Source organism: Pipistrellus kuhlii, unplaced genomic scaffold (assembly GCF_014108245.1).
Source record: "Pipistrellus kuhlii isolate mPipKuh1 unplaced genomic scaffold, mPipKuh1.p scaffold_m20_p_22, whole genome shotgun sequence".
In the NCBI taxonomy this organism is placed as follows: domain Eukaryota; kingdom Metazoa; phylum Chordata; class Mammalia; order Chiroptera; family Vespertilionidae; genus Pipistrellus; species Pipistrellus kuhlii.
This window is the reverse complement of record NW_023425521.1, coordinates 10,822,625-10,847,956: the sequence shown is the minus strand read 5'-3', so window position 1 is coordinate 10,847,956 and position 25,332 is coordinate 10,822,625. Positions and strand designations below refer to the sequence as shown.

Genomic DNA, 25,332 nt, shown 5'->3' with positions numbered 1-25,332 from the left:
CCTCCCATGCACCTTTTTGTGAATGAAAGGAGGGAAAAACCTGAAAAGTTACCAAGGAAAAGCATAGTTATGTTAAAAGATCACAGGAGAAATACACCACTACTCTCATACCAAAATCAAAGACATTATAAAAGTAAGAAATCACAAAATAGTATCTTTCAAGAAGACAGATATGAATCATTAACAAAATATTGGCAATCATCCTATATAATAAAAGCCTATGCTAAGTGTCTGGTCTTCCGGTTGTCCACTCAACCAATCAAAACGTAATATGCTAATGATATGCTAAGGCCACTCAACTACTCGCTATGATGTGCACTGACCATAGGAGGCAGATGCTCTGACCAGTAAGTTAGCTTGCTGCTGGGGTCCAACCAATCAGGACTGAGTGAGATGGGCCAGACATACCCTGGAACCCTCCCGCAATCCCTCCCCAGCTGGCCAACCTCCCGTTCCCTCCCTGGCCCCAATCATGCACTGGTGGGGTCCTTCCATCTGGCCTGCCATCTCTCGCAATCTAGGACCCCTTGGGGGATGCCAGAGAACCAGTTTCAGCCTGATCCTGCAGGCCAGGCTGAGGGATCCCACTGGTGCACTAATTCGGGCCAAGACTCCCAGTTAATATAGAAAAGGATAACATATCATGACCAAATGGGATCTGTCCTATAAGCCTATATACCTAATAAAAGAGTAACATGTTAATTGATCATACCTTTGTGATGCCCACCAGCCAATCAGGAGTGAGTATGCAAATTAACCAAACAACCATGGTGGGTTAATTTGCATACACGGGCCCCTGGTCGCTCTGGGCCTCTGAGCAGCGTAGGAAAGCAGAAAGGCGGCTCTGGCCAGAGCAAAGGCGATGCCAGCAGCCAGGGCTAGGAAGGCCCATTCTGGCACGAATCTTCGTGCATTGGGCTTCTAGTTCCTAAATAATAAAAGACTAATATGCAAATAGAACAAATGGTGGAACAATTGGTTGCTATGACATGTGCTGACCACCAGAGGGCAAGTGTAGAACATGGTGGGCATTGGCTGCGGCCAAATAGTGGAGTAGGTGAGCAGGGGTGCCAGACCAAGGCGGAAGGCACTGGTCACTGTCATCAGGGCAAGCCTCTTAACCCTTTGCACTCCGCTGTCCCCTCTCAGGGGACATCGGAATTCTAGCATATCACTCGGATGTCCCCTCTCAGGGGGGACATTGCAGTTTATTAGCGATTACGGGGAATTGAGTTAATTTAACGCACGTGTCCACCGCAAAGTAGCGTCAAGTAGCTGGTAGCCAATGTCCAGAATGGTTCGGAGTGCAAAGGGTTAAATAAAAAACTAGGAAAATGTGGAGGAATATAGAATTTAAAGTATTCAGTATTACGGAAAATTTTTTGCTCCGACCTGTTGTGGGCCCTGGAGCGCTGTTCGCAACTACTGCCTGCACCGGCCCTGCTTGCAACTGCAGCTGATGCCAGAGCTGCCACTCGCACCCACTACCCATGCCTGACACCAGTCCCGACCACTTGGCACCATCAGTGGGTACGAGCGGTGGCTGTCAGTCCTAATCACCCTTGCGGGCTTCTCCACCTCCCCCTGCTCCTGAGGGGCGATTGGAGATGCAGCCACCGCTCCCACCCACTGCTGGTGCCACTGTGTGCTGTCTGCGGATGTGAGAGGGCCAGTGCTGTAAGCGCACAGAGGCAGTCAGTGGTGGTGGCAGCTGGGCTGCTGGCAAACAGAGGATCCGGGGCCCTGGTGGGAGGGGCCAGATAGGGGTGTGGAGGATGGGCCGAGACCCACCCCTCAGCCTCACAGCCTATAGTCCCTTTCAAGATGCACTAATTCGTGCACTGGGTCCCAAGTGTAAAGTATAATAACTTCAAAAGATAAAAGTCAATATTATCACATTAGCAGAATAAAAGAGAAAATCATATAATTATTTCAATACACATAGAAAAACATAGGACAAAATTCAACACATATTCGTCTTAAAAAAAAAAGATTGAGCAAGCAAGGAATATAACTTAATCTGATCAAGGACATCTATGAGAAAAGCTACATCTAATTTCATTCTTTTATTTCTCCCTAAGACTGGGAACAAAACAAGAATATTAATTTTTTTTAATCCTCACCTATCATATGTTTATTGATTTGAGACAAAGAGGAAGGAGGGGAGAAAGAAAAGAACAGAGAGAAACATCAATCGGTTGCCTCCCATACTTACTCAGAATGGGGTTCGAACCTGCAACCTAGGTATGTGCCCTGACCTGTAATTGAACCAACCTTTTGGTGTACAGGAAAATGCTCCAACTGAGCCAGGACAAGAATATTAATTCTTAACATTTCTCCTCAACAATATTATTGAAAGTTTCAGCCAATACAATAAGTCAAGAAAAAGATTAGAGATTTCAAAGGAAGAAAAACTGTCTTTATTCATAGTAAACCTGATTAGAAATTTTACAATGAGGGGTCAGGCTGACCACCACCTTCTCAGGGAGAGAAAGAGAGAACCATCTATGTCTCTTTCTCACATAGACCAGCTGCCTCCGGCAAGCACCCCAACCAGGGCTGGGATCTAACCTGAAATCCAAGTATGTGCCCTTGACCAGGAGTCAAACCCATGACCCTTTAGTGTATGACTGAGGCTCTAACCTTTGAGCCACACAAGCCAGGACCACGTTCTCAATCTTAACATTAAAAGTGGGACAACCAGACATGTGTCTCTTCTGATGTGACACAATACAAAATAACACAGCACCATCTATTAAGTATTCTCACCAAAATAACAAACCTAAATCTCTAATCAAGCCTCTAGATTAGGGGTGTCAAACTCAATCAGAGAAGAGGCCAAAATCTAAAATCCAGCCTAAATCGCGGGCCGAATGGTTTACTGAACAGTCATAAACTGTCATTGTGATGGAAACGCAGCGGAGTGCAGTGATGACAGCGCGGTGCGGGCCACATTGCAAGGCCTGGCGGGACGGATTTGGCCCGCGGGCCTTGTGTTTGACACATGTGCTCTAGATCAAGCATGGTCCAACAGAACTTTCTGTGATGATGGAAATGCGTTGTATTAGGTCTAGTAATGATTAATGTCGTTTTCTAATACTTTTTTAAATCGAATTTATTTAAACAATACAACAAAATTTAATCAACAATAGTTGCCGTTGTTTTCTACTACTTGTGCCCAACGCTCAGGAAGCATTTTAATCCCTCTGTTGTAAAATTCTTGTGATTTTGATGCAAAAAATTTGGTCAATGCATTTTTGAGGCATTCTTCATTATTAAATTTTTTTCCAAGAAGAAAGTTTTGCAAAGAACGAAACAAATGGTAATCGGAAGGGGCAATATCAGAAGAATATGCAGGTTGAGGGAGAACTTCCCATTCCAACTGGCGCAGTTTTTCAGCAGTGATTCTTGCAGTATGCGGTCGTGCGTTATCGTGGTGAAGAATTACGCCCTTCCGATTAATCAGCGCGGGTTCTTTTTCTCTTAAAGCTTGGGCTAACCTTTCCAATTGGGCACTATACACTGCACTTGTAATGGTTTGGTTAGATGGTAAAAGTTCATAATGAAGAATTCCTTTAAAATTCCACCAAACACACATCATCACTTTTTTCGCATGCAAGTCAGGTTTTGGCGTGGGCTGCGGAGCCTCATTTCTGTCCAACCATTGAGGCCGCCTTTCAAATTAACATACAGCACCCATTTTTCATCTTCGGTAACAATTTGCTCTAAAACGGCAAACGGTTTTGACGAGAGAGGAGCAAACTGCAAATTGTGACTCTTTGATTACGGTTGTTGTCGGTCAACTCATGAGGAACCCATTTTCCAAACTTTTGGACTTTGCCAAGTGCACGCAATTGATTGGAAATTGTTTTTTGTGAACAATTTAAAGTTGTCGCAAGCTCTTGTTGGGTAATTTGAGGATTTTGCACCAAAAGAGCTTGAAGACCTTCTTGATCAAAATTGGACACACGGCCTCGACCACTCTTGTCATCTAATGAAAAATTTCCCTCGCGAAATTTCTCAAACCAACGCTGGCATTTTCTGGCGCTAACTGCATCTTGACCAAGAGCACTACAGATGTTTTTTGCAGCCTCACTTGCTTTTCTTCCTAATTGGAACTCGTAAAGCATGCAGTGCCGAATATGCTCTTCATCCGCCATCTTCTTAGCCCTAGTTTTGCAACAAAAACCAAACCAAACACAAACTTTTTCAAGCAAAACTTGTTAATTGCACTTCACACGTTCTGTAGATACCACGTGTTGAAGGTTCTGTCAATACAAGTCAACGCCAAGCAAGATTTTAAATGAATGTTTAAAAACGACATTAATTATTACTAGACCCGATACGTGGCTATTGAGAACTTGAAATGTGGCTATTGCAATTGAGGGACTGAATTTTTAATTTTTAAATCTAATTACTTTAAATTTAAATAGCCACAAGAGGTTACTAATATACCTACTATCATTGAACAGCACAGCTCTAGAGCTATCTTCATTTACAGAAATACAAGGAATAAATAAAGTTAAATGACACTAAAAGAACAAATTAAAACACATGGTAAATTGAAAAACTCAGAATGTGGGATAGACTACATATAGGACAACTGACATAGTTTCTCCAACCAAGTCAATCCCATAAAAAGGAGGTAGAAAATGACAAGAGAGACCTAGAAGATATATACAACCAAATACATACTCCTCATTTGGATCCTAGTCAAATAAACCAAGAAGTCATTTCTGGAACAAATTTGTAGAGAGTAGCATATCATGGCAAGAGAATTAGCGTTCCTCCTTTTATTAGATGTAATAATGGAACTATACTTATATGAGAAAATGTTAACATTTTCAGAGTTGCATACTGAAGTAGGAATGAAATGACGACATTTAAGATTTGCTTTAAATCTCGGCTGGCATGGCTCAGTGGTTGAGTGTCAACCTATGATCCAGAAAATCAGGGTTCAATTCCCGGCCAAGGAACATGCCCAGCTTACAGGCTCAATCGCCAGGGTGGGGCATGTAGGAGGTGGCCAATCAATTATTCTCTCTCATCACTGATGTTTCTATCTTTCTTTCACTTTCCCTTCCTCTATGAAATCAATAAAAATACATATATTTTTTAAAAAGTAGTCATTCATTCACTTGCCCTTCTATAAGGGTAAGAAACTAATAATTCAGACTATATACTAAACCCTTTGCATTCTTTTTTCCTGTTGATTAAGTCCTTGCATTTTATTTACTGTTAACACTTGAAATTTATTGTCTTGCTTTCTATTAATATAGCCTTCTAAGTGCTAATTTTCTTATGAACATTCCACTGGACTAAAGCCTAATATCAATTAATGTGCATTACTAAATCCCACTAATAAGTGAAAAATACCAATTAAAACAATTTTATGCTTTTCACTTACTGCAGTGGCAAAAAAATAAAGGACAGCTCTCAGAACAGTGAAAGCATAAGAAAAAACAGCACTCTTATATAAAATAAAATTGGTAAAAATTTTGGAAGTCACAAGAAGTATTTAACACCCTTGCCCACAACTATCACATCACCCACCTACTTTTATTTCCTTCCTAGCACTCATCATTCTTAAAATTTTAAAAGATTAAGAATTCCTTTAAAACAAATTATCTGCCCCATTCCTTATGGTGTAGGTTTCATAATAGTGAAAGCCTTGTTTACTAGTATATCCTGAGCCTTGGACATCTCCTATCACAGAATAAGTGTTCAAAGAAAGCCTAATAAATAACTGATGGTCACCAAAGTATATATATTTTTAAAGTAAAAACAATCAAAAGCCTTTGTAAACAACCTATGTATCCATCAAACCCAAATGATTAAATACACTATGGTACTTCGATTCCGTAGAATACCAAAAAGCTTTTTAAATTAATAAGGCAGATCTACAAGTAACTAAAATGGAAAGAGCCAAGACACCTTAAGTGGGGGGGGGGGGGAAAGATGCCAATACACAGTATATTTGTGTTGGGTGAAAAAACACATATACACACAATTACAGAAAAGTATGGAAGAATAATGCCGAATTGGCAAACAGTCACTTCTAGAAAAAAGCAGTAAAATTTGGAAAGAGAGAGGGGAATCAGGGGAACTTTAGCTTTATTTGTATAATTTAAATTCCTTAAAATTACATATACTTATGCAAGTTGCTATATAACTATGCAATTTTTTCAAAGAAAAGCCAATATATTAGTCAGGGTCCAGTCCTATCTTTCATACAGAGGAAATTTACTATAGAGAATTAGTTACAAAAAGAGAGAGAGAGAGAGAGAGAGAGAGGAGGGGGGGAGGGAGGGAGGGGGGAGGAAGAAAAGGGAGAGAGAGAGAGAGAGAGAAGGGAGGGAGAGAGGGGGGGGAGGAAGAAAAGGGAGAGAGAGAGAGAGAGAGAGAGAAGGGAGGGAGGGAGGGAGGGAGGGAGGGAGGGAGGGAGGGAGGGAGAGAGAGGGAGAGAGAGAGAGAGAGAGAGAGAGAGAGAGAGAGAGAGAGAGAGAGAGAAGTGAGGCAACCTATATAGTAGTAACAACCAGGGCTTCTGTGACTTCTAGGACTGAAGATAAAGTAGCCTCATTATATCACAGAAGTTTAATATGATACTAGAACCACAGCATGGCCAGCTCAGTGGTAACTGGGACCTTGTAAAGAAGGGACTGTTGTTAGAGGGACACAAAGCTGCTAATGGAGTTGGCCCAAAAATGGCTGGGGAAACATCTTAGTTTTTTCCCACTTTGATCAACGAATCTTCTGTTAGTGCCTCCCATTAGCCAAATTCAGAAAGCAAATGAGCCTAATCAAATTATCATGTTGTATACCTTAAATGTATACAATGTTATCAATTATATCTCAATAAAGCTGGAAAAAAATACATGTAAAAGGCAAGGGAGCCAGGAAATGTAATTATCTTCAATATAGGAAAGATTTGAAGCCAATAGTTTGATTAGAATAGTCAGTTATCAATGTGTGCCCTACTACCTATATTCCAGGGCAGAAGAGAATACACACATAGGGTGGCCCAAGCCTTTTTAAGTCTTATTTAAAAACTACGTAAGAAAACCATATTTGAAGGGAGTAAAGGGAAAACCTATAGTACAAAATTCAATAGCGGAAAAAGGTAAATGATCAGAAACACTATATATACTAGAGGGATCAATTTACCAAAACAAGTCACCTATAAAAATTATACAAATTTCATTATGTCCAATTTTTATATGTCTTGGAAAATTTTCTGAAAATATGATAGCAAAAGTTTTTAAATATAAAAGGTTCAGCTTAGAGACCAAGAATTTAAACTCAAACTTATGTTTATGAACATGCATTTTGAATGTCTTCCTCCAAGACCATTTTAGACAAATATACTTAAAACCCTCATCTTTAAAAAAAAAGGATAAAGCACAGTCTAGGTGAGAAACTAAGAAAGAGCTGCTTAATAAAAATGCCTATAAATACAAGAAAAGAAAAGGCTAATTTCATTTAAGCATTATATTAGTCTTAGATCAGGAGTTGGCCAACTTATTCTAAAAAGGACCAGATGGTAAATATTTTAGGCTCGGGGAATGGGGGCATACAGTCTGTATTGCAATTACTCAACTCTGTGAAAGCAGTCAGTTAATATGTAAATGAACGAATGTGGTTCTGTTCCAATAAATCCTTATTTATGAACACTAAAATGTAAATTTTGCATAATTTTCACATGTTACAAAATATTCTCCTTTAAATTTTATTCAACTATTTAAAAATGTAAAAGTAATTTTCAGCTCACAGGCCATACCAAAACAGGCAGTGAGCCAAATTTAGCTAATCGATCACTGTTTGCTGACTCCTGATCTCAGACAAATAATGTCATGGAACCTTGCATTTCAAGACTAGGTTTGTTTCCCCTTAGATGGGTGTGGTTTTAACTCTCTTAAACGGTTGAAAAAAAGCTAATGGATTCATATTTTTATTCCAATCTATCAACCACAGAGGCAAGTTTTCAAAAAAGTTGCCAGACTTTAAAAAATTATACAGTTTCTAATCCCAAGAATCAATGTAAGAACATTCAATCTATGGAAAAACATACCAGAATACTTGTCTGTTCAATGTATTCAATCAAACAGAATATAAGAAAAATCTTGGCCCTAACCTGCAGGCAAGGCACTCCAATTCCTTTGGCTCATTTCCATGACAAAAGGGGTGGCCAATTAACTATTTGCTCACAAGTCCTGATTAGGGGTGTTAATACCACTATTTGATTACTTGCTTGCAAAAGCATATGATCTACCTTTAATTGTAGAATAAAATAAACTTCAGGCAAAATAATCTTTTACTAAAAATAGATTTGAGAGAGAGAGGAAAGGCGAGGGAGAGAAGGAAATAACGATTGGTTGCCTTCCGTGGGCACCCCAACCAGAAACCGAATCAGTGACCTGTCGGTGCAAGAGGCAACACTCAACCAACTGAGCCACAATGGCCAAGGCTAGGTAATATAATGTTAATGCCTCTAATAACCTAATTTCATCAAAGGCCCCAATATGTAAAATAGATACAACTGCTTAAAGAATTTCAAGTCATACATTCTTCTACCAATCTTCCAACCAATACGGTCTATTCCTGAGTTTGTATTTTTACGGTACAGTTTTGGTCCCATGCTGAAACATACTTTGTGAGTCTTATTTCAGCATTTCTCCTACAGTTTGCCCAAAGGGATATTATAAGAAAATGCACAAACCCTATACTGTAAGTACTATAAAACAGGGTGTGGATATTTGTACCTAGTATGTATCATCATTTTTAAGAGAACCCTTGGGAGATATTTCTTAGGCACAATGCCACCTATGAACACTTCTCAAGAGATGTGTGTGCCTTTTACCTTATAGATGTTATATATACTAGAATAAAGTATAAAAATTCTCCTTTATTGTCTATGAAACCAAGCTTTCACAGCCCAGCCCAGGTAACTGTATTAAGAACTTAAGACATACATTTATATGTACTTTCATAAATGGCTCCAAAATACTGAACATTTTTCCTCAAATGTTTTCTTTTAAAAAATATCCTAACACACTGTATTTATATAAGCTTCCTCAAACAAAGTGGGACATACATATTCAACAGCATACAAAATACCACACACACACACACACACACACACACACACTCACACACTCACACACGTATAGATATCTATCGACTAAAACAAAAAAACAAAAAAATCTACCTCGAACAGCAGCAATTTGTTCTTTGTGTGGCTTCAACAAAATCCCAGGATGTTACTTTATCAGCTGTGTCTTCTTCACACAGACCAGCTGATGAAGCTGAATACTTCCTCCTAAGATTTGAAATTATAGAATCATTTAGAATTCATCGATTTCTCTATAACTCTGAATTAAGCATTAAAATTGAAATCTTTTTAAAATCAAAATTTTTCCCAGCCAGTGTGGCTCAGCAATTGAGTGACAACCCACCCACAAGGCAAGAGAGGTCACCAGTTCAATTCCCAGTCAGGGAACATGCCTGGGTTTCAGGCTGGATCCCTAGTGTGGGGTATGCAGGAGGCAGCCGGTCAATGATTCTCTCTCTCATCATTGATGTTTCTATTTCTCTCTCCCTCTCGCTTCCTCTCTGAAATCAATAAAAAATATTTATTTTTTTAAATATCAATTTTTTAAATTAAGGAAGTCACACAAATGACTTTATATTATCTACAAGTAACTACTAATATGTAATTTTTAAACTTGAAAATGAAAATACGTACTTGTTCTGAGCTCTGTTCATATTGCATTCTTGCCAAACTCTATCCACCACATGATTGGCTAATTTTCTGGGTATTTTCCCACCATGATGGCTAGTACTATCCGAGTTGAAGCCATCAGATACTGAGGAAAATTTGACCCACTTCTGGGCAGACTGAGGATCAACTGAAAACAAACAAAAAAGAGTAAGATGTAGGAGGATAAAGGTAGATTTACAGTAATACTGTTTAGGGTTTTTAAAATTAATTAGTGTTAATAAATTGCTCCAGGCTACTTGACTAGCTTCCTTACATTTTGAGGCAAAAAAGTATGTTCCTTCACTTAAAATACAAAAAGCAAAAAATCTGGACAGGAGTTGTGAATTGGATGGTAGTGCTATATAATGATTTCCTGACTTGGAGGATTAAATTGTAGATATATATTTGGGGAAATATACTGAGTAAGGAGAGATGGAGAATCATGCCTGCAGCTTGCTCTCAAATAGTTCAAAAGACCAATGATAATTAATGTATACATACAGAGAAGTGCTAAAGCAAATATTAACAGTTTGGGAATTTAGATGCAAACTCTTCAATAAGTTTTAAATTATCATATATATAACGATATATATGATAATTTAAAACTTATTGAAGTTATATATATATACATATATATATTGAAGATATATATATCCTATCTAATAAAAGGGTAATATATATGATAATTTAAAATTTATTGAAGTTATATATATATTATATAGTATATTATATATAGTATATTATATCTTACATACAGTATATTATATATAGTATATATTATATATAGTGTATATATATATAGTATATTATATCCTATCTAATAAAAGGGCAATATGCAAATTAACCATCACTCCAAAACACAAGATGGCTACCCCTATGTGGTCAAAGATGGCCGCCTTATGGCCAGCAGAGGAGAGCAGTTGGGGGAGGGACCAGGCCTGCAGCAAAGGGCAATTGGGGGTGATCAGACCAGGAGGGGAGGGCAGTTGGGGGTGACCAGGCCATCAGGGGAGGACAGTTGGGAGGGACCACACCTGCAGGGGAGGGCATTTGTGGGGGACCAGGCTTGAAAAGGAGGGTGGTTGGAGGAGACCAGGCCTGCAGGGGACGGCAGTTAGGGGAACCAGGCCTGAAAAAGAGGGTTGCTGGGGGTGGATCAGGTCTGCAGGGGAGGGCAGTTGAGGTTGACCAGTCCAGCAGGGGATGTCAGTTAGGGGTGACCAGGCCTACAGGGGAGGGTAGTTAGGGGTATCAGGCCTGAAGGGGAAGGGGAAGATAGCTGGGGGTGACCAGGCCTGCAGGAGAGGGCAATTAGGGGTGACCAGGCTAGCAAGGGAAGGCCTAAATGGGCAGTAGGACATCCCTTGAGGGGTCCCAAGTTGGAGAGGGTGCACGCTGGGCTGAGGGACACATACACCATCCCCACCAGTGCATGAATTTCATGTACTGGGCCTCTAGTTTTAAAATAATAATTTAATCAAATGTTTACTGTCTTCAAAATAAGAAAATCACTAGAGTTAACAAAACAAATTAGGACAATACCTGTCTGGACTTCCTCAGGAGATGTAGGTGGTGTAAGAGTAACCGAAGACATTGCAGGATCTCTTGTGGAAGCAGGCACTTGGTGGACACCCATGCAAGAAGTTGAACAGTGAGAGGATCCCACTGAGCTTGGAGCAGGAATGTCTGACTGAGGAACTAGAACAAAACATGCTGGGTAGATCATTCGGACACCCGCTGAAAGGAAAAGACAGGAAAGTCCGTTATTTTTGTAACTGTAATGAAATTAGTTTCACTCAAAAACAATGTAATGGAACAGTAGGTATAACATAATCACATTTAAGTAATAATATATTTAACATATGTTTATAAATATATGCTTTTTGACATAAGGTATTTCTGGAAGAAAACACAAGAAGCTATTAATAGTGGTAATCTTCAAAGACTGAGAAGAAAGCACCTTTCTCTTTTCATTTTAATTATGTTGTTGTTGTTGTTAATCCTCACCTGAGGACATTTTTCCATTGCTTTTCAAAGTCAAAGAGAGGGAGGGAGGGAAGGGAAAACAGAAGAGGGGAGAGAGAGAAATATCAATGTTAGAGCAACTGCCTCCAGCACACGCCCTGACAGGGTCCAGGAACAGACCCAAAACCCAGATACATGCCCTTGACCAGGAATTGAACCCATGGCCCTTTAGTACACAGGCCAGTGCTTTAATACAGCAACCAGGGCTTTCTTTTCATGTTTGAATTTTCTAACTATGAATGTGTATTACTTTCTCTTTTTTTTCAATTTACAGATAGCACTTTTATTGAATTTATTGGGGTGACACTGGTTAACAAAATAATTCAGATTTCAGGCATATAATTCTATAATATATCATCTGTCTATTACATTGGTGTATTACTTTCTTACTTTAAATCCTTCTTTTCAAATTTGACCAACTACAGGGTGGATTAAAATTTATTTTAAAAGTTTAACAAAGGTACCTTGGTTGCAAGCTCCTCCCTGGCCCAGACCCTGATTGGGGCTTGTATAGGAAGCAACCAATCTATGTGTTTCTCTCTCTCTTTCCCTCTCTAAAAACCAGCGGAAAAATATCCTCGGGTGAGGATTAACAACAGCAGCAGCAAAAATAATAAGTTTAACAAAGGTAATCTGATCACTAGAATTATGGAACGTTTTTGATTTTCTTATTTTTATGTCTCTATTTAAAAAGCCTAATATAACCGAAACCGGTCTGGCTCAATGGATAGAGCGTTGGCTTGGGGACTGAAGGGTCCCGGATTCGATTCCGGTCAAAGGCATGTACCTTGCTTGCAGGCATATCCCAGTAGGGGATGTGCAAGAGGCAGCTGATCGATGACTCTCATCGATGTTTCTAACTCTCTATATCTCTCCCTTCCTCTCTACAAAATCAATAAAATATATTAAAAAGAATAAAAATAGCCGGGACCGGTTTGGCTCAGTGGATAGAGCGTTGGCCTGCGGACTGAAGGGTTCCGGGTTCGATTCTGGTCAAGGGCATGTACCTTGGTTGCGGGCACATCCCCAGTGGGGGGTGTGCAAGAGGCAGCTGGTCGATGTTTCTCTGTCATCGACGTTTCTAACTCTCTGTCCCTCTCAATTCCTCTCTGTGTAAAATCAATAAAATATATTTTAAAAATAAATAAATAAATAAAAATAAAAAGCCTAATATATGTTTTGTTTTGCTTCTGTTTTGGGGACAACTACTCTGATAGTAATGTACTTATTGAAGTTGGATGTTGACAGTTTTTTATTTAAAAGAGAAAACAACAAAAAAACAATGGTCTGGCCAGGTAGCTCAGTTGGTTAGAGCATCATCTTCACAAAGTTGTGGGTTCGATTCCTAGTCAGGACACATACAAGAAGCAACCAATGAATACATAAAGTAGAACAACAAATCAATCTCTCTCTCAAATAAATTTTATAAATAAGGCAATTTTTATATATAACATTACCATATGATTCCATTACACACAATACTGTAGATTCTAATCCCAATTACCTTCTCAATTATACATTCCCCACACCTCCTATGTGTAAGGTGGAGTATTCGTCTTTATCTCATTGTTAGGCTCGGTTTTGTAATTTGCTCTGGAATATAAATGCAAGTGATATATGTCACATCCCAACAAGAGCTTTCATTTAAATGTGCTTGTAGCATCAGTGCAGCCTCTCTTATTTCTATCCTCTACCTTGAGATTAACTTTTCCAAATACAGTTTACCTTAACATAGGTCCCTGATGAGAGGACATATAGAATACAGCCAATCAAAATAGAGATGACCTGCCTAGAACAGATGAAAGATCCAAGTTTTTTAGGTACATATTATATTCCGCCTTTTAAATTATTAGAGGTGACAGTTTTACCAAATTTTAAAATATTGAGTAACACAGGTTGTCAACTTTCAGCCTCCAAATATTATTCATTCACAATTATTTTCTTTGCACCTTTAGCATGCTAACCTTTAGGTAGAATGTATTTCCCTGACCAAATGACTTTGGCTTGGGCAAATGATTAATTTTGTGTACTGGACTGTGAGCAGATGTATCCTAGTAGAAGCTTTAAATACACTTACTAGTACATAGCTAGACTCGATCCTTATTATTCTTTTGTTCGTGTAAGAACAGCATGTCCTAAATACTAGGTACTCCTTGAACCTAGATTGCAGAATAAGATACAAGGAGCCAAACCATGACAAAGCTGGAGCCTATACATAACATGAGCAGGAGTAAGAAAAAAATAAAATGTTTGGTGTTGAAAGCCACTAAGGTATTGCATTTGTTTAACTAACACATACAGTCACATATTTTTCCCTTAGGATTAATGCTCAGGATCCGTACCAACAAGAACTTCTACTGCAGCTAAAGAATCATCTTCCCAATCCATATCTTCCTGTTTATCTTCAGACATCTCCTTCAAGCAAGATGAGATAGGATAGAATTGTTTCCATTCACCAATTAACTTTTTTGTAGCTGAATCAGACATCTTGAACGCCTGTCCTGTGAGAGTGCCATTTAGTCCAAATGGGCTTAAGATAACTAGAAATCCAAAATGGAACACAGTAAGTAACTAAAAACTATTATATCACATATGATCACACTAAACAATATTGTTAGTAATTATGCAATTCTTTAAAAGTTAGAGAAAAGCCATAATGTCATTCCTGAGAAAAACCAATGTATTGTACTTCATTATTATGAAGAGAAGTATAACACTGAGCTTATTATAAAAACTTAAAACTTTTGTCTACCCAAAAATTTCAGATGTACAACTTTTCACAATGAACTAGGAATATTTGAATTCAATTTATCCTGATTTCTACTAAGGAAAAGTAATTCGAGAAAAAATAGTATGTATATATATAAATCTAAGTACTTATTATGTAATGCCATATACATTTTTTAAAAGCAAATACTAGGCTTAGAATTAAAAGAACAACATACTGACATCCTTAAAAACAATTCAGTAATCTTATAAAGTATTCTTCTAAATAATTATACCAAAATCCATGTTAAATGTCTAAAATGACTTACATGAACTGACATGCAAGATGGCTAAGAAAACATAAACCCATATATCTGCTTCTTTCTATTTAAAAAAAAAACTTTAAAATATCCTGCCAATCAAGTACAAAAATTTTAAAAATAATATTGATATTAAAAAATTTATTTTATTGGCTTAATACTCTAATAGGTAAGAAAAAAGTAAACTACATTGGAATCATCATTAGGCCAAATCTCATTAATCCCAAAATGTCAAATTACCAACTTCAATAAGAATTTTCTTGAAACAACAATAAAAATCAAATATGTAAGCCATCAAATCAAAATAATCTACCTTGAAATGGGCTATTAGACTGCTGAGCAAGAGTGATATGCTCCTCACTAAGAAGGTACACAGGTTGATGTTGGTTAATTTCCACACTGGTACAAACATTGCTATCTCCATGCAAGAAAAACGTGAAAGAGCAGGACAAGTGTTCACTAATAAAGACAAAAAAGTTATATTTTAGTGATAACATGCCAAAAAAAAAAAAAAGAAACTTGCTTTTCTTAATTTATGAAGTTATATCACAACAATACATATTATCTTTATCCCAGAAATTTTACTGCATCATCTGAAGGGGGGAAAAATAACAAATCTTATCAAAGATTTAGCTACAAGAAATGTTCTTCACTGTTTATAGTAAAAAAAACCTGCAAATAGAGGAATCAAATATGTTAGGTGTATACACACACACACACACACACACACACACACACACACACACTTACAATATAGCTGCAAAAGTAAGTAAAGGTGGGGACTAAGTTTAATGGAAAGGGTAAGCTGCCAAAACAGTATAGTCTCAATTTTTCAAAAAAGGAAAAAAGAGCCTGGCTAACATGGCTCAAGGGTTGAGTGTTGACCTATGAAACCAGGAGGTCACTGGTTCGATTCCGTCAAGGGTACATGCCTGGGATTGTGGGCTCAATCCCCAGTAGGGGATGAGCAGGAGGCAGTCAATCCATGATTCTCTCTCATCACTGGTATTTTTCTCTCTCTCTCTCTCTCTCTCTCTCCCTCCCTCCCCCCGCCCCCGTTCCTCTCTGAAATCAATAGAAACATATTTATAAACAAAACAAAAACAAAAAAAAGGGAAAAAAAGAGTATCTTTGATGAAAAAATTCTAGGTGTACAACAGATTTAAAGATGACCTAATTTTTATTTTTATTCATTTCCCCTCTATATAAAAAATACATTTCTTCATTTTATTATTTCTGAAATTGCACTGCATCTGATCAGTCAAGCATTAAATGTACTGTCCTTCCCCCATCCCCAATGAAGTTATTTTATTATTTATTTATTTTTTTCATTAACTAAAGATCATATTTTATTCGGACCCCAATGAAGTTATTTTAAAGCAATGATGTGTCTTACAATTGAAGGCATCCTAGAATCAAAGTTACATGCAAAACAAAACACCTTATGAAATTTAAATGTGGCCTGGTATACAAGTCAGAAAATAAAACCTTAAGATAAAAATTAGAAAGGGTAAGTGGCCCAGAGAGAATTTTGTACACTAAGAAGAATCTACTCTCTTATTTCTTCCCTACACATTTGTCTTAATATGACTTAATCAGTTCTTTAAAATATAACAGTAGGCTCATAACCTGTTGTATGTATCTATAAGCGCTCTTAACTTATTTCTGGACAAGGCAAGGGCACAATAAATTAAAATTAAGTTATAGTAAAAGTAATATTATAACTAACAGAAGTGGAAAAACAGAAGGTAGGAAAGAGTTGAGGAGTAATGAGAGCTGAGAATATCATCATCGAATATATTCAGGTTGGGCAAAAGTAGGTTTAGAGTTGTTCATATGGAAAATAGAATAAAATAATAATACAAAAATAACCTCCTCTGCATATTAACTGTAAACCTTCTTTTGCCCCATTTTGAATTAGGGAGTCAACAGGTAATGTCTAAAGTTGATAGAACAAGAAACTAAATTTTAAGCTTATCATTCAAGGTCAAAAGAAAAACTGAAAATAATATAGCTGAAAACAATGTAACTAAAAAAAAAAAAAACCTTATCTTTCATGGCAAAGAATCAGTAGAGTTGTGTCTAAAGTTGATTAATTAAGGCCTATAAGTAAAGCAGAAGCTTGAAATGAGTTTGCAATCTGGCTTGCCCTCCAGTGCCTCCTTCATCACCATAAGAACATGTCCTGGTTGACTTGCTGCTCTAAGATGGAAATACCTCTTACCCAGCCTATAGTTTACTCTGTGGACTAGACTAGGTCCATTTGGCCTGCAGATACATTAATAATACATAACTGATGTTTTTTGTTATTTTGTTTTGTTCTTATCTCCACCTGAGAATATTTTTTCCATTGATATTTTTTAGAGAGGGGAGGAAGGAGAGGAGACAAGGTAGGAAGTGTTTTTGCACTCATCCTTACCAGGGTCAGGGATCAAGCCCACAACAGAGGAACGGGGCCCTTGACCGAGAATCAAACCCACCACCCTTGGGTCTATGCGCTGAAGCTCTAACCACTGAGCAAAATCGGTCAGGGCATAACTGATGTTTTAAGCCCTTATGCTTTGGGAGTGGTTTCTTACACAGAAATAGCTTGTACAAAAATTGGCACCAAAGGTGAGATGCTACCATGACAAAAACCTAAATATATGTGGCATTGGCTTCAGGACCAGATGATTGGTAACAAGAAATATAAGACACTGAAAAATGGTGAGAAAATTATTATGTAGAGGTTTGGGGAAATGGTGGACACATTTTATACAATCAAAAAATACTTCATAGCACTGTTGCTTAAAATAACCTGGACAGCAAAAGACGTGCCTAATGAACTTACAAAGTTGGGGGAACAGATAAAGTAAAAATGTAATTTGGTTGTCAGCAGCTAACTAGCTTTACAGTAGGTCCCAGGTTACATTGGAGATCCATACCTATGGCATGACGTAAAGCGGTTTTTGCCATAAGCTGGAATCCACCTACCCAAGCACTCACATGGAGCACATACACAGCAGTAATGAAGTGCAATAGTAAAAAAAAAAAAGCAAAAGAAAGATACCCTGTTTCCCTGAAAATAAGACAGTATCTTACATTAATTTTTTCTCCCAAAGTTGCACTAGGTCTTATTTTCAGGGGATGTCTTATCTTTTCATGCGCTAGGTCTTATTTTCGGAGGATGTCTTATTTTCGGGGAAACATGGTAATTACTGACTTTTACTTATGGTAAATAAATAATAAAAAACATAAAGCACATATGTATATATGTCAAAATGATGGAAATTTTTTAATATAAATAAGTTGGAGATGGCGACGTAACCATGAAACCATGTATGTTGAGTCTGATGTAACCCAATGAATGTCTTCTCTATATATAAAAGCTTAAGCAACTGTTGCGACCAAATGAGCGGTCCCTATGTTGCACACTGACCACCAAGGGGCAGATGCTCAATACAGGAGCTGCCCCTGGTGTTTACTGGGCTCCTAGTGCGGCATCCAGCCCGAGCTTGGACTCCTCCCTGGCTGTCTGCTGCTATGTACACTGCTACACCCATCAAGGGGTCCCAGATTGCAAGAGGGCATAGGCCAGGGTGAGGGGCCTCTAGTACTTGATAAAGTACTAAAAGAAAAGAGATGAACTCAGAAAAGAACTTGCTGGTTTGCAAACATAATTTAGAAAGAATAGAGACAGCCCAGAAACTACAGGGCTAGAAAATAAACTCTTTCTGAACAAAGTAATGGTGTGCCCTATATTGTAACACAGCCTCGAGGAAAAGACCAAATCAAGAATGAGTTAATATAAACATGAGCCCAGCTGGCACGGCTCAGTGGTTGAACATTGACCTATGAACCAGATCATAATTCGATTCCTGGTTGGGGCACATGCCCAGGTTGTGGTCTCAATACACAGTGTGGGGGCATGCAGGAGGCAAACAATCAGTGATTCTCTCTTATCACTGGTGTCTCTCTCTCTCTCTCTCTCTCTCTCTCTCTCTCTCTCTCTCTCTCCCCTTTTACTTCTTCTTCTGACACAATTTTTCATAATTAGGTTGAATTATAGAGCATATAAATATACAACATAATTTCTAAGTAGCATTATCATCTTAGTAAACCATTAATGTTTCATTTCTGAGAGTGATATGTCCATTATATGTATTGACACAAAACAGGCAGAAATCAATTTTCAAGGCATTTTTCTCTCTAAACAAAAAAGGACATGAGAGCCGAAACCGGTTTGGCTCAATGGATAGAGCGTCGGCTTGGGAACTGAAAGGTCCTGGGTTCGATTCCGGTCGGGGGCATGTACCTTGGTTGCGGGCACATCCCAAGTAGGGGGTGTGCAAGAGGCAGCTGATCGATGACTCTCATTGATTTTTCTAACTCTCTATCTCTCTCCCTTCCTCTCTGTACAAAATCAATAAAATATATTTTAAAAAATAAATAAGTAAATAAAATAAAATAAAAAAGGACATGAGAATTTAAAAGCAAGACATAAATGCTTTTAAAAATAAGAAAAGTTCATATTCCACTAGTTAGAATGACTAGAATACATTTTTTAACAGTATAAGATTTTTACACGTTTTTCAGAAAACCTTACAAGGCAAACATTTCTTAACAGAGGAAGTAAAATTTTAAGTGTTATAAGGGGGAATTGCTAACTGAAACTACTATGTCAAGAAAAACATTTATTAAGTAAGTGACTCAAGAAAGAATAATATAGTAGGTAGGGAAATTATAATTTGATTAGTTTTAGGAATCAAGTAAGTATGCTATACAAATGATTATGAATGCTGTGTGCTTTCTCAGTAACTGAGTAGCAGATTTTAAAATCTGAATTGCAAATACTTGCAACAACATTTGCAAGTATAAGCAACAACCTAAAATAGCCTGATGTTCGAACTTTATCTTTAAAAGACAAAGAAGATAGAGACCTGAATTTTATATCTTCATATTTACTGTTCTGTTAATTAGTGAAGTATAGTTCTTAAAAATATAGCTTTCAACTATGTTTCATTTCGTACATAAAATATTAAATGAGAATAAAAATATTCAAAATGGATTTTCGCCATGACATAAAAAACAAATAATCTGACTAAAATTTTTCCTAAACAGATTACTATAATCTAATAAATGTTAAAAAACAGTGCATTACTTAATAAATATTAGAAATTAAATGTAATCATATAAACAAAAATCGTGGCCCATAAAATGAAAGCCAAATATAGCCTTTCCGTATGTCCAATGAGCACACGACAATCTTAACAACTTTCAAATCAGAAAAGAAAATTTGATGTAAAATTTTGATGTAAAATTATCCATTTATCTCCAAAGGGTCTTGGTAAAAACATAATATTCCAATATGCAAAACATGATCAATTTCTCAGCTCTATTTATCTGCGCTGCCCTATACCCACCGGCAGTTTTTCAGTTGTTGTCTATGATTAAGTAGAACATCCCTCCTATGTAGTGCTAGGATGGTCTCAAAACATAGGTTTACAGTTGTAAGTACAAGAAACAGTTTTTTCTTGTATTACATACTAATTACTGTATTGTTTTCCATACGAACAACTGTAAACCTATTTTTGCCCATCCCTGTAGTCTTATCTATTTATAAAATGGTTTGAAATAAACCAAGTTTGTGCATGACCTAGGAGAAAAAACTATACATTCTAAATATGAAATAAAATTTCTAGAATTCTTATATTAAAGGCAATATTCTAGTCCGAAAATATAGGGCCAAAAAAATGATAATACTACCATACTAAATTTAGAATAGTTCTTCTTTCCAGAAGTATCATTGATAATATTTTTGGTACTTAGCACTTAAAAAAAGTGAAGTTAATCCCAGCCGGTGTGGCTCAGTCTTGAACCAGGTCACAGTTCAAATCCTGGTCAGGGCACATGCCCAGGTTGCTGGCTCGATCCTCAGTAGGGGGCATGCAGAAGACAGTAGATCAATGATTGTCTCTCACCATTGATGTTTCTATCTACTTCTCCCTCTCCCTTCCTCTCTGACATCAATAAAAATATATTTAAAAAGAAAAAAAGTATTGCAAAGGATGCCATTGCTCTCCAGGGGCTTACACTGTAATAACCAAAACCAAAAGGTATGAGTGAGGCAAAATTTACAGGTGAAACATAACAGTCATCTATTGTAGAAAAATGTTCCTCGTTTAAGTACTAAAATTAAAAGATTCTTTATTCCTAAAACAGAAAATGCAAATATGCTTATAGATTAAAGCTAGCTATTCTATAAAGTTTAATATGTGTACTGCTGTAGGAGGCGCCATATCTACGGTAGGTACAGACAAATGATCTTATTTTGCAGGTAGGAAAATCACGGCACCAAGAAATTAGATGGCCTACGATCATAAGACTAGTTAAAGGGAAAGACAGCCTCGCCCTGGCTGGTTTGGCTCAGCGGATAGAGCATCAGCCTGAGGACTGGAGGATCCCGGGTTTGATTCCGGTCAGGGGCACATGCCTGGGTTGTGGGCTCGATCTTCATGGGGAGCATGTGGGAGGCAGCTAATCAATGACCCTCTCTCATCACTGTTTCTATCTCTTTCCCTTTCCCTTCCTCTCTGAAATCAATAAATATATATATATTTTTTTTTAAAAAAGGGGAATGATAGTTTAAAGCCCTAGTCATCCTAAAAAACAATTAAAAATGTGCAAAGGACTTGACGACATACATTTAATCAAATAAGTTACACTAATGGCCACCAAACACACAGAAAGATGCTCAACATCATTAATCACTAAGGAAATGTAAACCAAAACTACAATAAGATACCACTTCATACCCATAAAGTTAAAAAAAAAAAAAAAAAGCGGGGGTGGGGGGGAGAGAAAAGAAAAAGAAAAGGAGGATGTGGAGACAGTGGAACCCTTTTGCACTGCTGATGAAAATGTAAAATGGTGAAGCCACTATGAAAGGAGGGGGTATGATGGTTCCTTAAAACGAAAAAAAATAACATATCGATAGAATTACTATATAATCCACAATTCTACTTTTGGATATATTGTCAAAAGAACTGAAAACAAGGACTGAATAGATGTTTGTATACCGATATTTATAGCAGCATTATTTAGTATAGACAGAAAGCAGAAATAACTCAAATGTCCATGGACAGATGAATCAATAAACAAAATGTGGTATAAAAATACAACAGAACATTATTCTGCCTTAAAAAAGGAATGAAATTGTGATGTGTGTTACAACATGGATGCAAACCTTGAGCATATTATGCTAAATGAAATGAGTCATCCAAAACTACTGTATGATTCCACTTATTTATAAGGAACCTAGAACAGCCAAATTCATTAGAGACAGAAAGTGGAATGGTGGTTACCAGGGACTAAGAGTAGAGGAAAATAAGCAGTTACTATTTAATGGGCAGATTGTCAGCTTGGATGATGAAAAAGTTCTGCAGATAGATAGTGGTGATGGCTGCACAATGTGAATGTACTTAATGCCACTGAGCTATAAAATGAAAAGTGCTTAAAATGGTAAATTTAGTTGTGTATATTTTACCACCACTCAAAAACAAACAAAACAAAAAAAAACACTACCCCTAATTCTAATTCCTAGATTATTCTATTAATTCAATTGCTTCCAAACCTGTCTTTCACCCGGAGATATTTAAAAATTCTAAAGCCCAGGCTCTCGTTAATCTCTCAAGGTGATTCTACATCCAGACAAATTTAGGAACTAATGCATGACTCTGTATTTCTGTAGTCCTAATAGTAATTTTTTTAATTTCTTAAATTTACCGGTATAATTCCCATGTCTGCTTTCCCCTTGAAAAAGTGATCTATATTAAAATTCATAAGATAAACATCTTATCAGTAAATTTTGTATATACTTCTACTCACTTAGTGAACACATTACAGACCTTATACAGTGAAGAATTCTTAGAAAGCAACAAAATATTATTCTCGTTTACTAATTCAAGTGCTCTATAAGTATTTTTTTCTTTTTAAAATATATTTTTATTGAATTCAGAGAGAAAGGGAAAGGGAGAGAGATAGAATCATCAATGATGAGGGAGACTCATTGATCTGTTGCCTTCTGCATGCCCCACACTGTGGACCGAGCACACAACCCGGGAATGTGCCCCAACTGGGAATCGAACCATGAAACTCCTGGTTCACAGGTCCACGCACAACCACTGAGCCATGCAGGCTGGGCTTTTTTTCTTTTTTCTTTTTAATCCTCACCCAAAGATATGTTGTACTGATTTTAAAGAGAGGGGGAGGGAGAGAGGATGGGAGGGAGGGAATCAATGTTTGAGAGAAACATTGATCATTTGCCTCTCATAATTTTCATGACCTATAACCCAGCTCCAACACTTTATGACCTTGGACAAGTTACTTAATCTCTTTGTGCTTCAGGTTTAACAACTGGAGTAAAATGGGAATGCTGTGAAGAATTGAGCTAACACATATTAAGCCCTAATTTCAAACACTGTGTAGACAATTCTGCTTAGGCAAAACCTGCTCACTCCCTTCTCCCCTTTTCTCTATTTTCATTCATATCTAAAACCAATAGTTCAAAAAGACAGACATTTAAAAATCATAGTAAGGCCCAGCCGGGTATGGCTCAGCAGTTGAATGTCAACCAAGGAACCAAGAAGTTACTGGTTTGATTCCTGGGCTCAATCCCCAGTGTGGGGAGTGCAGGAAGCAGCAGATCAATGATTCTCTCTCATCATTGATATCTCTCTCTCTCTCTCTCTCTCTCTCTCTCTCTCTCTCTGTCTCTCCATCTCCCTTCCTAAAATCAATAAAAATATATTTTAAAAAATAAGAATCGTAGATCATACGAAAAGCTTACTGTAGACAGGCTCTTTACATTATTCCAAATCAAAGGAAAACTTAAGAGGTGCTCACTCTCTGAAATGGATGAAACAAGGGGACTCAAGATACTAGATATAGCTGAGGTGATGTATTTAAAAGAGGAATTAACTAAAATTAACTAAAAATCTCAATACTATACAAGTAATCCCCAAAATAAGCATACAAATATAGTACCCTTTCCTAAAAGGCTCTCTTAAACACTGACAACCAAGTTTATACTCAAGTCAGGATACTGAAGAACTGCTCTGGGAAAACTAACTCAAATGGGTGGGAATGAGGAGATACACAGACTAGTGAGCAACAGGCACCCAACAGGCCAGGTCTCTAACAAAACACCCTATTAAAGCCTGCAACTTCATGCTACTCAATACATAGATTTTCCAGTCAGCATTTTAATGCCCCGAAGTCTTACGAGTAGGAAAGGAGGTAAGTCTGACATTCGGGATCCAAACATATTTCTTCTCACATACTCCCTTCTCAGGAAACTACTGGTGGATGGCCATTACCAAAACAGTTAAGACAGAAAAAAAAGAAATATAAGATCTAGGAAATAAGGAATCCAACACAGACAGGCAAAGGGAATTCCCAAGATGACTGCTGTGAAACAGACCTATAGAACAACAACTAGTAGGAACTGAAAAATGAAGGGCTCCAAAAGGAATGTTAACAGGAGAGGGAGAGAGGGAAAAAATAAAATAGATTACACAGACTCCTTAAAAGTAAGTAGGGAGATTTGCACTTTGGGCAGATGGTCTAGGGGTGAATTATCAAGTAGTACAGAGAACAGGGATCAGCAAACTTTATCTATAAAGAGCCAGAGAATGCATATTGTAGGTTTTGTGGGTCATTACTATACAATTTTGCTTCAGTGTGAAAGCAGGCATAAAATAAACCATTAATGAATTAGCATGACTGTGCTACACTATAATTTTACTTATAAAACAGGTGGCAGGCTACATTTGCTCTGTTGAGTGATAGTTTACCAACCCCTAACATAGAAAATTAAATGAAAAAAGAAATAATCATTAACACTGGGGGGGTGGGGGGGGGAAGATGTGGAAGAAATGGAATAATCCTAGTACACTATATGGCTCAGCTATAAATAATATTTATAAAACCATAGTAATATAAACAACAGGTATTGTTTTTACCAAATCTTATAACTATACTGGCAAGACTAGGAAAGAGATTAACCGAAGAACATACACTTATATACTGACGAGAAGCCCGGTGCATGAAATTCGTGCATGGGGGGAAGGGGTGTCCCTTGGCTCAGCCTGCACCCTTTCTAATCTGGAACCCCTCAAGGGATGACCCATTGCCCATTTAGGGCTCACCTGCTGAGTTCCAACTACTCACCTGCCTGCCTTCCTGATTTCCCCTAACCACTTCTGCATGCCAGCCTAATTACCCCCTAACCACTGCCCTGCCAGCCGGACTGATGTCTAACGTCTAACTCCTCCCCTGCCAACCTGTTTGCCCCCAACTTCCCTCCTCTGCTGGCCTGGTCACCCCCAAATGCCCTCCCTGCAGACTTGATTGCTCCAACTGCCCTCCCTTGCAGGCCTGCCCCCCCCACCTGCCTTCCCCTGCTGACCATCTTGTAGTGGCCATATTGAGTCCACATGGGGCAGGATCTTTGACCACATGGGGGCAGCTATCTTGATCTTG

At 37.7% G+C, this 25,332-nt stretch overlaps 1 protein-coding gene across 9 annotated transcripts in view; it reads right to left on the bottom strand.

The window, feature by feature from the left end:
- The window catches only part of MED13 (mediator complex subunit 13), a 90,229-nt gene that overhangs the window by 50,055 nt on the left and 14,842 nt on the right, over positions 1-25,332 (bottom strand). For 7 of the 9 annotated variants that reach the window (XM_036451414.2, XM_036451411.1, XM_036451413.2 and 4 more), the window contains exons 4-8: positions 15,125-15,270; positions 14,128-14,325; positions 11,303-11,497; positions 9,746-9,908; positions 9,209-9,319 (exon numbers count right to left, since the gene is read on the bottom strand). In XM_036451414.2, the coding sequence (XP_036307307.1) occupies positions 9,209-9,319; positions 9,746-9,908; positions 11,303-11,497; positions 14,128-14,325; positions 15,125-15,270 (813 nt within the window). The remainder of the gene's footprint in view (positions 1-9,208; positions 9,320-9,745; positions 9,909-11,302; positions 11,498-14,127; positions 14,326-15,124; positions 15,271-25,332) is intronic. The other 2 variants (XM_045586392.1, XM_045586395.1) reach the window with 2 other exon arrangements.